At 32.0% G+C, this 14,836-nt stretch overlaps 1 protein-coding gene across 1 annotated transcript in view; it reads left to right on the top strand.

Moving 5' to 3' along the window:
- LOC105623397 (dipeptidase 1-like) overlaps positions 1-14,836 on the top strand; it is a 140,369-nt gene that overhangs the window by 59,614 nt on the left and 65,919 nt on the right. Inside the window, exons 3-4 of the mRNA XM_012204794.1 lie at positions 8,313-8,593; positions 10,219-10,375. Coding sequence (XP_012060184.1) covers positions 8,313-8,593; positions 10,219-10,375 — 438 coding nt within the window. The remainder of the gene's footprint in view (positions 1-8,312; positions 8,594-10,218; positions 10,376-14,836) is intronic.

Raw genomic sequence — 14,836 nt, 5'->3', positions numbered from 1 at the left:
AATTACCAAAAGACGAATCTATGCAATAATTTATCGTTAACTGCAACTGGCTCATACAGACTTTCTTTCTGCCTTTTATACTTTATGATTCTTAGATTACGAATCTCTTCATATACAATATATTTCATATTAGATTTATAATTGAATAAGGTATATTAGTCCAATCGATTCATTATGTAGACCAACAGGTCTACAGATTCATGAGTTCCGGAAAAATCGACTCCAAATTAATCAAAAAAAGCCTTGAAATATGGATTTGATGCCTTATATAATCCGTATAAAATAACAGAATGTTATTCTACATTACAATACGAATATATCAAAACAAATGTTTGGCTAGTTCTCATCTGTCTCTTGTGACAAGAACGTAAATTATTGTCCGGCTATTCGACAGACGAGGTACCGCCATTTTCCTAGACAAAAGCTCTTTCTCCCCATTTCACTCCCTCTCCTGCTCTTTTTGCATTAGTATTTGCGCCAATTGCGACGCGCGTGCTCATTACTCAAAACAAAATGTGCGCGGACGTGCGAATTCGCGTGTGGCGAGCGAGAACAAAGGTCATCCTTAATTCCGACTAAATGTCCCGTATGTTAGTGCATCTCTACCTCGACGTCGACATTCGGACCGTCGAAATGGCGTAAATTCATTAAGTCTAATCCGGCGCGAATCTAAACCACGCATGCGGCTGTCGTTAGATATCTCCCGTAACGTGTTGTCACACGCAGAAAATTTACATTTAACGAGCGGCTTATGCAATTGAAGACAGAATGGTGGAATTAACGTTCCAACCGGTAGGGATTAAAAGAGTCAGGGGAATGCGCGTTACGAGGCAGCGAGAAATGATAATAAACGAGCGGTATTTGTCCGTCGTGACAAACGTATTGATAATTTCGAAATGCATAATTCAGAACACAATCACTACGATAATTATAATATTTCTCGTTATTTCCTTTTAATCAGCTTATATAAAATGACATTAATAACATCTCGATTCTGGCGAGAATCAGAATTTTCTTCTTAAATAATATTGTTTAACATTATAGAAAATTGCCTCTTTTTACGGTTCATTCGTCCGATTCAGCATTAAGCACATCACTCGATTAACAAAAAAGCGGTGCTGCGTTCATTGCAAAATAAACACACCACAAACTTTGTTATGCATGATATAAAAGAGGGCATACTGATTCTTCGATTATAAGCATCTATAGAATTCTACTACTGATACTTTAACTGAGATATATATATAGACTATGCATATAGTTATGTGATATATTAACTTTATTTTTCATTCCTAATACACTACCGTTAAATAATGCTAAATTATACCCACACACAATTTGAATTATTTTTAACCATTTCTATAGGTCGTCACCTACTCAATACATGTCGTTAACCCTTCACCGACAATATTGACTCTAAAAGGATAACTCTAAAAGGACAGTCGATTTTTTTTATTATAAATTTTAGTAGATAAATTTAAATCTATAAAAAATAAGTAAAATGTAATGCACTTCTATAATAATAAAAACTCGTTGAAATTTTTTTATCATTCTTATACATTCTTATAAATGTAAAAATTCTTTCAGATTTTTATTCAGGCCATATTTTTTTCAGGCCAGAATAATAAATAAAAATCTGTACTGAAATTTGAAGATCCAAATTTCCAAATTGCAGAAAAAATATGGAAATCTCACATTGTCGACGGAGGGGTTAATTTAACTTTAAAATTAAACAATTTAACTAAAAATTAAATATTAAAATTTAACTAAAATTAACATTAAATTTAACAAAAATTTCAATTATTATTTACTATTAAATGCATAACAATATGGATATTGGTTACTTTAAATAAAAGTAATTTAACCACAGAAATGGATTGATTGTATTGATATTTTGATATACATGGAAGTTAAAAATAACAAAATTTCTTATTTTTAACTAACAGGATTGAATTATCATTGCTCTTTTGTCAAGCTAAAAGAGACGAAGAGGGATCATTCGACAAAAGATCTCATGTTTAAGGATGTGATAATTAGGAGGAAAAGTAAAAAGAAATTGAAACGCCAACACGTCGAAAAAGTGAGTAGAAGCCCAAGAAAAGGAGAAGAAAGCAAAGGACAGAAACAAGACAGACTAATTTCTCAGCAGCGTAGATCGTTAATCGCTCCGGAATTAAGAGAACGAGGAGACAGCCGAGATAAAGACAAGAAGAGGAGTGAAAGGAGAAGGGGACACAAGGGGGTACTGTAGTCTCGAATGCCACCTGTTCTTTAGGCCAGCCCTCACCGCTTTCGTTTCGTCCCGACTACCCTTCCGGCACGGCTTTATACGAACCTCCCCGCGGCGGTCTTTGAATTCACGTCGAGGAGAAATTTATACGAAAACTTGACAATGCTCTCGCACGCGGTGTCGTTCTGGTCCCGCCGTCTTTCAAGTCTCCTTTCCTCGCCTATTACTTCCGTACACGCACAAGTGCAGAGGGATGGAAAGTGTCTTTAGCCTAGTACAGAGAGGTATAGTGTTTGACGTGCGGCTTTAAACCGGACGCACGACCGCGACTGTGAATTACATTCGTTATTAAAGTTTCCCGTGCCTCTTTCCCCCCCGACACCCACTTGATCCTCTTGACACCGCAATGGCGCGCTATTAACGACGAGTAAACTCCGCGAGGACTTTACAGCTTAAAACTTACCATCCATTCTTGCGGTCGTGTCCCACTTGTCCGATTTCCGAAATTATGAACGGCGAGATAAGCGTTCTCCAAACTCGCGTGGCTTTTATCTCTCCGTCGTTATAGCGAGACATAAAATTTGGCGCACTTCAAGAAGCTCGAAGGAGGACTCCCTGTTACGAGAGTTTGGCGAGGAACCTCGTTACAGGACTTATTTAACGAGAATGCATCTCCTAAAGAAGACTTTAAGTCGCTTATCCGACAAGTTCTTGATGCATCTTTCGCAAATTTTCTCTTTTTCTCTTCCATTTTTTTAATGAAAGAAAATGTTAGGCTGTATTTATATTACATTGCATTACATTCTCTGATGATTTTTATTTCTCTTTTTTTTCTTCTCTATACGGATTTGTATATTAAATAGAAATATGTTAAATTAATTACATTAAATTTAACTTTATTAAATTTAATTATATTAAATTATTAAATTTAATAAATATTTAATAATATAAACCCTTACGATATTATCCTGGATATTTCATGTCCGACCGAGTTTTATTCGTACAAATTTCTCGCAAGTTCAACAAATTAAATTATATACTACATTTTATTATTTTCCATTGTTCTAGAAAGTTGAAAATATGTTTGCGAATTTTTTAAAATCATTTTAAATATGTAAAAAAAATGGATTTCAGATAATTTGTGTTTGACTGTAGAGTTAATTATATTGAATTAAATAAAATTATTTTAAAAAATTTATACATTTATGTCTCAATATATTTTTATTCTTTTCTTTTAAATTAATCTATCTCTTTTGTAACTTTATTCGCTGCATTATTATTTAGAAATTTGCCTGTATATGAATGGATGTGTGATGTATCTATTGCGAGTGTCCGTGGTATGATGAGCTCAGATCCGTGAGTTCACTAAACCCAAATGACTATACGGAGTTATGCTTGCGGGATTATTCGTATTTTCTTCATATTATGGTTAGCTTATATATGATGTATGAAAAGAAAAGATATCGATCGAAATATCATCACTAGACACGTCTTGAATGTTTCCTTTTCTCGTTCGAAAACAAAAACCGATAATAAAAGAAACACTCAAATGCTGATATACGCAACCAATGTTTCAGAAATACGTATCACAATTTAAATTAAAATACAAATAGAAACACCTTCATTTAGTATCTTTTTATATTTCGACTGTCAAAAAACTTTACATTTGTTTAAATAATAATTCTTCTGTGCATGCTATTTATTAATTTTTAATGATTTTATATTAGAGAGCAGCTTTATTTTTGCACTTAAAACAGCGAATTACACATACCACTTTTCAAAGAGCAAAGACGAAGATAGGCACTCGTCACAGGCGGATCAAAGCCGATGTCCTTTACAGCAGTTAATACGTTTACGAGCTTCTTAGTTCCATTAACTAGACACAAGAAGGAATCAACGATGGCGTTCACCTCCAGGTTTCCCGTCGTGTACCCAAAGAGCCAACTACGAATCTCACACTTCACGTCTCCCTGAGAAGTCGGGTCCGGACTTAATCGCGTAAGAACACGTCAGATGCGAAAGGACTTCCATTACAGTTTTAGAGTAGGTACTACGAACTGTATAGAGCAAAATGGCACAACTGTATCAGTACAAAATAACAAGCGAATACACATGATACCGTCATATTTTACAATTGCAAATCGAAAAAAGAATACACAGCTAGGCACTATTTTTCAATGGAAATTTCGAAATCTTTTATTTATAATATATATCACTTTTATTATTTTGTCGAGTCTCTCAATATACCTAAAAAAATACTGTCGAAAAAATCAAAATTCTAACAAATACCAAAAAAAATATCCCAAACTTACACTTTAACACGGGAAATAATATCTTGTGTACAAATTATGTGTAAAATTTTCTGACAATAATCAACACAATAAATAACAATTTTTATTTTAATTTTTTATTATTTTTCATATTCTTTGTAGAACAAAAAAAATTTTTTTAATTAAAAAAATGTATAGCATAAACTTATTCTTTCTCTCTTATATCCGTCAAAAAGTTCTAATATGTTAAATAAAACGAGTATTTTATACTATTTCCAAAAAATAAAATAAAATCTTTAAATATTTTCAAAGTTTGTGTAAAGAAAATGATATTTGGAGAGACATGGTCTATTACGCTAATAAAAGAAATTTCATTTTAAGAAAAATGAAAATGAGTCAAAATGTTACATCTTCTGTGTTTTGTATCTGCATAACTGCCTTATGTGTCGTGTTCATTTTTAAACGCGCTAAATTAACACTTAATTAATACGTTTACGCTCGCGGTAAAAACTTTTAGCATAGTTATAAAAGTACGTTGAATTCGCTTTTTCGTTAAATTCTAGAGGAGCAGCGCTAAAAGGTGGTCGCCTATTATTATTATCACAAGTGATAATAATTTACGTACCTTGCGTAGCAAAGTACGAATTAATTTGTCGGCGATTGCTCGCCGATGAAAAAAATCGAAAACTCGGAATTGTTCTCTTTATTTCGCTATTAAACTGCTGGAAGAAAATGTGTTCGATTTTAAAGATTACTTTCAATTTTATCCTTTATATTGATATTTAATGAATAAAGTGAAATTCATTTATTTTTGTATTTAGAAAATGAAAGAAGAAAACGAATTGTAATCACTAAATTTAATTTTAAATGAATTACGAGTATTATCAGGAAAATCTCCCTTCCCCCTTCCTCCCTCCCTCCCACCTTCTCTCTCTCTCTCTCTCTCCCCTCCCCCCCCCCTCTCTCAGTTATATGCACCGAAACGACGTGTGTCCATAGCTTTCATTTTCATTACTTCCAAGCAGCTATTAATTACCCACAGTATCGATAATCGATTCTCACCGAGCAGAATCATGAATAAGAAAACGAAGAAACAGCTAAAAATGAGAATAGCGTTCACTGTTTCGCGCTTCGACGATAACGCATACCGTTTCTTTCGCGCGATAATATCGATGATAACTTTTACGATTTAGTTCATTGATTCTCGTTTTCATCGTTCTCGTTTGAGCTTCTTCCACCGCATGCAAGCATCTCGCGAAACTTTGTACCCTTCGTATTATTGTATGCCATAAATACGCTAAACAGAATAGGTGTGTAGAAAAGAACGTGCAGATATTAAGTTTCGCCGAAAGAAAGTATCGGAAGCGGCATAAGTACTTGCTATACCTTTTAAAAATTCTTTATATCTTTCCAATTATTTTTTACCTTTTTTTATCTACAATAACGAGATTATCTTCATTTCTGGTCTTCAATTCTTTCGGTCATTCTTTGCGATTATTATTATTTGATTCTGTTTTTAATTGTGTTGAATATCTCGTTGAAAGCTCGCAATTTATTATGGTTTCCTTAACTATCTTAATCAAGAATAATTAAAATGCTTAAAATTTAATATATTAAATTTTCTACAGTGTTTAAAGAATGCTCATTAGCATCAATAACATTAAATTGTTTGTGAATTTAATTAGTGATATTACGTACTCCAGTTCAGGATTGTATTTCAACACCAACACATAATTGGCGCGTAGTTTGTTTGAACTGGAATTCGTCCAAATTCACACAAAAATATTATTAGACACAAAGACTCGCTTTGAATAAATATGACTTCTTTGCTTATTTTTATTAATGTATTATGTATGAAAATGTTGACGTACACAAATTAAGTTTTACTCAAACAACTGGAAAAGTTATGGAAAATTATTCTCTTATCATTGATGATATCAATCAATCGTCTCAACGAGGATCCGCGATTTTATTTGATTTGTATAACCGTGTGAAATTTGATGGGTATCACGAGTTATTGCGAAGGGGTGTATACATGAAAGTTATGACTTGGTGAGTTGTTTACGACAACTGTAGAAACTGGGAAAATTCCCAGAGGCTCGCCAAGTATCCCAATACCTTTCGTGACTGTGTAGACTGTGTTCTACAGTCTACACGACTGCACTATATGTATATGCTATATATGTACGCGCGGAAAATCCGTAGCCAGGCGTTAACGTGTTTTATGGTGGCCGAAAGGAGGGCGAACAAAAGTTTACCGCGCGTTGCCTGCAGAGCGTCGCAGTGACGCCGCGGAGGAGTCCTCCTTTCATCCAACACCCTCTTTCGAGGCTATACTTCCGTCCACGGGTAGTTGTATTTTTCCGCGGACAGGTTACAGCCGCCGTGCCGACCGTTTCCACTGCATGCGCTACTATAACGTAATGCACTTTCTGAGAGACACTTAAATAGTCGTTAACACGCGCGATTGTCTAACTTCGCTCGGATACGTTTCGCTCGCGTCGGAAAGTCTCGCACGTGTGTGAGACGACAGAATTTATATCCCTCTGCTATATAGCTACGAAACTCATTACAGTATCTGAAAAATTTGGAACAATTTTGCGAATATTATTACACCGAGAAAAAAATATTATTGCAATTATAATGACAATTTAGCTATAATTTATCATTTTCGGGACCAATTATATATATCTTGTATAGAACTACAAATAATTGTTATTACTAACATATAGCAGTAATAAAAAATGGAGCTTCTAACCATAATTATTTTAGCATACAATTATAATCAAACAAATATCCAATATTTTTCTTTTAGTATAATATATAAACATAACGTTGTACCGTACAACTGCAGTAAGATCAATATGTAGCAAAAAGTTTTCATCCAATATATTTGATCGTATATTAAAAGAGAGATCGTATATTCAAAAGAAGCGCAATTTGTTTTCAATGTGTTATGAGAATGTCAAATATTATTAATTCTTAATGCAATATATAAAAATGTATCTTAAATTACAATTTAAAAAAATAAAATGTTTCATCATATTAATACGTTTGAATATGTTTAATTAAAATCTTTTGCCAATACTCGGTCGGTTTATTTTAATTATTAAAATATATTGTGACTTCAATTAACTAAAAAAGTATTAACCTTCTGCGCAATGTCGCTTATAACGCACAGACAAGTAATTATTTATTTCCAAACGTATGCGTTTACATCTGAATATTAGCGTGTAATCTCCGCCACGGCTATTAACCAGATTAATTAATTTACTAGGCAAATATCTCGATATACTGAATTGACTCAAATATTCTGTCTGCTTCATGAATGAGATCTGTTTCGCAAACTTAGTCACTGTTTGAACATCAACCAAACTGACGAAAGCTACCTACAAAATAAATTATTACAATAGATATCCTAATAGTTCAATAGCCTAAAGTAGTTTACTAAAAAATTGATAAAAATGAATTTTGAAATTTCAAACTCAAAAACGTATTATTTAAGAAATCTGTACATAATTTAAAAAAATTTTTTGAAAAATATTATAAAACCGCTCTCTCTAAAAAAAAAATATAAACTAAACAGGTATATCATAATATTTCTTTCACGCTTGTTAAAGAACCTAATACTCAGCAAACAAATTAACATTACTTGATCATTTTAATATCAAAATAATGATAAATGACGTCAGCTTATTCTAATCTCTATTCCTTATAACAATTTCCTCTGTATTTCCGAAATTAATAATTTAACGAGATCAATAATAGAAAAGTAAGCAGAATGTCATACAATTTTGGATTTTTTTTTTCAGACCACGTGCCTAACAGAACTGCCAGATGTGGCGCCTTGCAACGGCACCGTGCGATTACCGCCACCGTGCGAGGACTCGCCTAGCAGCGGCAGCAGCAAGGATCGCAGAGACGAGAGTCCTCGCAGGAGATGTCGGGTGTTGGCGCCTGTCCTGCTCCTAGTGGTCGTCCTGCTCCTCGGAGGCCTCTGTTTGCCGTTTCTACTACAATCCGCGCCTGCCACGCACCAGCAGAGGCTGGACGTGATCAGGAGGATTCTCACTGAAGTGCCTCTGATCGACGGGTAAGTGTTTTTATTACTGAATTGACGATAAAACGTACCGTTGGCCAAAATAAAAAAAATATATATATACAATATTTTTAATATGTAAAGACATTTGAAAAATAATATAAATTGAATTGCCTATTATATGATTTTGTTTTCGGAGTATATGATCTCACTATAATATAATAGCAAGTAATTATTACAAGCTATCATATATTACATTACATAATCATATGGATATAATCCCCAGATACTCGAAATCGAATAAATCCCATTCGATTCTATCTTGCTTATTAATCTCAAGTAACATTGCAATATGCAGACCAATATATATTTCGAACATATTATTCAAGTATATAATTCCATAATTGTGATATTTAAATAGAAAACATATCTCATCGCTACTAGGATATTACAAAGATTATATCATTATAAGATTCAGCTTGTTGTTATAATAACAAAAAAATTTAATTCAAAAACCAAAAACGCGAACAGATGATATGGTTAAAAATAGAAATAAGTAGAATTAAATATCTATATAAATTATACTAAAAATATAAAAAAAGCAAAACAAGTTTCGATTACAATCTTCATCAGTCATAAATATTAAAGAAAAAAATTACAAAAATTTTTAAGCATTGATAAACATTAATTGTTCATCTTACAATGGACATAGATTCCAATTCTATTTCACAACTTCATTAGACAAAATAAAATATTATATATAAATACATAATTTATAATTCATATTAGATTGACGTCTAAATAAATAAGTTAATAAGTTAATTATGAGAAATAATATTCGATTTCAAAGCGAATCTTAATGCTTAAATATTTCAGAATGAATTTACATATCCAATACTGTAAAACCACATAACGAAATCTTTTTCAATTTTAAAACACAATCATGAACAGAATATTTAATTTAATTGTATCTTATATTAAATTGACAACCAATTTAATAATTTTTGATATTCTAAGTAAGTATCTTAGAAGAATATTAATAATTTTATAGCATTTTAAAAACTGTAAATAATTTGCAAAAAAATATTACCTTTCAAATCCAGAATTCAAATCCAGATATTCCGTATTCCGTGCAAGCGTTTTCGTAATTCAACCGAGGCTTCGGCTATATTTGTCACAATAAAATAATTTGCAGAAGAGATAACATTTATAATATTTTACTATAATATTATAATATTTATATATTATAATATATATATATATATATTATAATATTTAGATATAAAAGAATTTTAAATAAAACAATTTCGTATTGTTGTACTCAATATAGGTACTCAGTATAGGAGTTGTAAAATTTTAGATTATTATTATTATTATTATTATATAAATATGCATATATGATATACAGACAGCATATCATAAATTTTTAAGTTAATAAACCCTATTGCTGAGTATCGCAACACTAGAAAAAGAGTTTGATTGCATTAATTAAAATTTTGACTGAAAATGAACAAATCAAAATTTTCTAGTTGAATCTTATAAATCTGGTTGATATAATCAGAATTCTGATATAATCAGAATCTCCTGATTCTTTCATTTTCAACCAGAAATGTTTCTTAGTAAAAATATATATTATATATGTTGCACGTAATATTATTAAAACTATTTCCAATTTGCAGGCACAACGATTTGCCCTGGAACGTTAGAAAGTTCGTACACAATCAACTTGGCGAAGTCAACCTGAGCAGCGATCTCGGCAGGGTTGACCCATGGGCCAGATCAGACTGGAGTCACACGGACATCCCTAGATTACGCGCTGGCCTCGTCGGTGCACAGGTAAATTCAACATGGCATTCATTAGGTAGTTGCTCTCCGCCGTTTCTCTCCGTTGGCTGTTATTTCCGTCCCACTTTTTTAGCAGAACCGCACCATCTGTTCCTGCATTTTAGTATCTTCTCGCAATTTCTATGTTAATTCATGTTACGTCGCACATTCATGGATCAAAAACACATTATTTTATCAAAAATCGAAGCAACAGAGATATAACATCCTTTTAATGATACGTTGTAAAATCGTTGTCACTATAGAGAATACTAAAATGTTGGAATAAATAAACATTTTCGCTGACAAATCAGATTCAAAATATTGCTAAGAGAAAATCGTTTCGTTTAAATAAATCTTGATTCTTTTATCATGATAAAAAGATTAACATCAACTCGCTGCAAAGTTTTCAAGGTCAAAACTATTTAGATGCAACGAATTTACGACCTGTGACTAAGAATGATATTGAATGAAATTGCAAGCAATTAGGTATCAAAGGAAGCAATCCAACTTAAACAAAGACGCTCGCCGCGGCAAATATGACAGGCTAACTTTACCGAAGAGAGACTTGTCATTGGCATAGAAATGGGCAATTCCAATTGGACCCACATGTAAAAGCCTCCAATTATCGAAACATATTATTCGAATAACTATGTGCGCAACTGTAGTAAACGGCGTATTCGCGTTGTTGCTAAAGCGCCTATGCAGTTTCCGAACAATTCCAATTCATTATCGGTTCTATCTGTAGCTATTCGTTGTAACGGATCGGCATTGGCCAGCGCACTGCGTCTATAATTCTACTCGACTACGCGAGCGCGCGCAATCCAATCGGATCATGCCAAACGATGAGTCGAAATGCCTAACGATGATTTGCAAGCAAACTGCAAAACAGAAAATTTACTTGCCATGCGATACTTAGCGTAACATTGATCAGTGAGTAATAGTACTGTGTATGAACTACTATAGAGAGTTATCCAGTTCGATTATGAATTCTTTTATATGTTCAAAAAAAAAAGACAAACAACTATGTATAAAGATGACAAATATACAAATTTTATATTTATGCAGAATTAATATACATGGAAAGAATGATTTTACTGAAGTATCTAAAAATTTAACTGAAGATACAAATCTAAAAAACTAAAAATAATTTTTGTCGGAGTCTCAAAATAATCATGTAGATCACTCAAACTGCTAGAACATCGAAACTTCTTGCAACATTGCTCATCATTCTTAAAATTATTACATAATTACTTTGATGGTCCAATAGAATTATTTTCAGAAATGTATCTAGTTAAATTTTTAAATACTGAATTCTGCAAAACGGTTCTTTCCGTACATAGTTCAATTATTTTACAGTTGTTGCAATTATAAAATAGTTTGTTCTAATTAAAAACGACTTTAGAAGACGACTTTGATTTCAATTTAAGTTAGCGTTATTAATCTTTTGTATACTGCAATATTTATTAATGCTGTTGTACATTGACCATGTCATCTGGAGCGTTCTTTCAGTACATTCTACATATAAAACTTGTATAGTTGTCACTATGTTTTTCTCTGAGTGTAATAACTCTTGACGAATCGAGTGTCGTAATATGATATAAATTGTCGGTGAGATACGAACCGTTACTTAATCGACTGCGAGTTTTCGTCGCTAAAAATCAGTTAAATGTCTAACTGAAAATCACTAAAGCGTTGACATGTCATGTGATCTATCGCAAACGCCATAAAAATCTTCGTGCGTGTGATATTATTAAAAAAGACCTCTCGATAAATCCTCTCAATGTCTGGCCACACGTCGTTTCTCTCAATCGTCGGTCTTGTATCTCGATAAGTTACGATCGTCGAAGCGGGTCAACAAGTGAGCACTAACTCTTATCGGAACCAAGAATCCTACTTGTTCGATCCCGCCGTCTCTTGCCGTCTTGCCGAGATATTGGCAATCGACAGATACAGACGGAGGAAGGAAGCATCATCTACTTCGAGCCTTCATCGCCGCGTCTATGAGGTGTCTCGAAAAAGATATATACCGACAACGAAAATTGATTCCCGGCATCGAGAAACACATTTTAGAAGCACTTTCCCGAAAAATTTCGCCAAAATCCGTCCTCACCTTCACTCCGATAAATTTTAGTAATTTTTAAATTACTAAAATTACTGAAAAATTTTATTTTCCTTTTCCAACAGATTTAACTTCAAAAATATATTAGAAATTAAAAAACGATAATAATTTCTCGATTATATTTTCTCAATGAAATTTCTCGAATTTCTCGATTGTTAGTTTATTTGGTGAACGTGATTTAAAAAAAAAGGATGAATCGTATATATGCAATGATGCCACAATAGAATCCATTGCGGTATTTGAGCGGTAGAAAATAGCTTTCTTTGATCCCCAGCAATTATTCCATTTTTAATCCAATCCGGTAAATGATTACCTTTGAAAATTTCAATTAGCCGATAAACGTGGATAGCCATATTATACCTTTGAGCGGGAAAAGATCAAAAGCAATGTTATCTTCACTTATCACATATCATTATTTTTCGTCAGACACGCGTTGTCTTTTACCTAATTCTTAATAAAAAAAATTACTATTATATTCAATAAACCAATATTAAAAAAAAAGTATTTTATATAAAATAGAACATAATAATTTATTATGTTCATTATTATTATTGTTATATAATTATCTTTTTTTTCATCTTATATTGTATACAACACTTATATAAAACAACAAAAAATCCAAAATCGAAACATACGTTTCAAAGATGTCTTTTAAAAAATATCTTTAAGACGTTTTTAGTCTTTAATGTCACATATCTCTTTTTACGTATTGTCTGAGTGCATTGATAAACGAGAAATGTTATTATTAAAAATTAAAATGTTATTATTAGCTATTAGAAATGTGTATAAGTATTTATGCTTGTTAGTTTACTTTTCAGAGACTACGTTAAAATATATTAAATTAATTAAAATAAAAGACTGCATATTCGCACAACACACTTTATTACACTTAATGTTAGTAACGAGTCAATAATAGAAAACACAAAACATTTATTATAATCGACAACAGATTTGATTGGCGAAATAATTACGTATCTGTTTTGAATCATTTCGATGCAAAAATTAGATATTTCTGCTTGACAATAAACGAGCACTAGAATATTTATTTCACAAATAAGTTATTCATCAGATTAAAAAGAGCAATAAGCGATGTAGAAGTGAAACCATAAAGGCTTGTAAATGATCTAAATTAATCCGTTGCTATTATTGGCATATTTCCGATGCTGCATAATTTATCTATATCGGAAAATTTTATGGATAAATGAAATGGCGTTTGTACCCGATTCGATATTTATAACCTGTTACTCGTGTCCAGGCAACACGCTACAGTGTGTTAGTCCATAAATTTATATTCCCCCCGATGTAATTCGCGCGATCAAATACAGAGTCCTTATTCTTTCTAGTCTGCTGTAATCCACATTAATCAGGCGACGACAAGGGGATAAAATAGAAGTGTAAACGAACACGCTCGAGACTATCGAGAGTGTGTGAAAATTTCACTCCAGTTTTACCGATTTACGTCAAATCCAACCTCCGGGCACAGTGCATTTATTATGATCGTGAACCCTTTTAATCCTGACAATTTATTAATCGCGCCGACAGATAGACAAGTGGTAGACTGTCATTCTCCCAATGGTAGACGAAATTATCGGCTCTTTTTATTATTAATTAACTATTTATAACACTAAAGACGATCGGATTATTTGCAATCGTCAGCTCTCTCTCAGTATAATAAAATATTTAATACTGTATAAGAATGTCGAAAATTATCTATTTTTTTTTTCTTCCTACAGACTAAAATCTAGTTGCTGAAACTATCTATAAATGTTGTAATAATACACACAAAATTCTTACTTTATATAAATATATATATATATATATATACCTATATTTGCAAACAAAGTGTCAAGGTAATTAGACTAATAAGAGTGCGCTATAATTAGAATGCAAAAATACAATGTAAAAAAACATACTTTAATCAATAGTCAATAATACATATATATTTTATATTTTTTGGATGTGTCAGAACCAACATATTTTTTATTATTAAAAAAAATTACTATTTTTATGTTTTGCAAAAAACTGTTGCGTTCACATATTTAGAAAATTAATACAGATATAAAATCGGATTTTTATATATTAATGATGTATATTTTAAAATACCGTGCAGAGAGAATATTATTTTTTTTTTACAGAAGACATATTTTTAAAATATTCTCTCTGTATTTTTCCAAATAAAATATTATTAAAATTAAATATATGTTTCTGCTAGAGAGAGAGAGAGAGAGAGAGAGAGAGAGAGAGAGAGAGAGAGAGAGTAGTACGTTTCGGTTTCGTTTCGTTACGTTTACTTTTTACTTCTTACTTACTACTAACGTAGTTAAGTTAAAGTTTAAAAGTTAAGTTAAGTTATT

The sequence above is a fragment of the Atta cephalotes genome (assembly GCF_000143395.1).
Source record: "Atta cephalotes unplaced genomic scaffold scaffold00002, whole genome shotgun sequence".
Lineage (NCBI taxonomy): Eukaryota > Metazoa > Arthropoda > Insecta > Hymenoptera > Formicidae > Atta > Atta cephalotes.
Note: the sequence above shows the minus strand (reverse complement) of the source record. Positions and strands in the feature narration are given on the sequence as shown.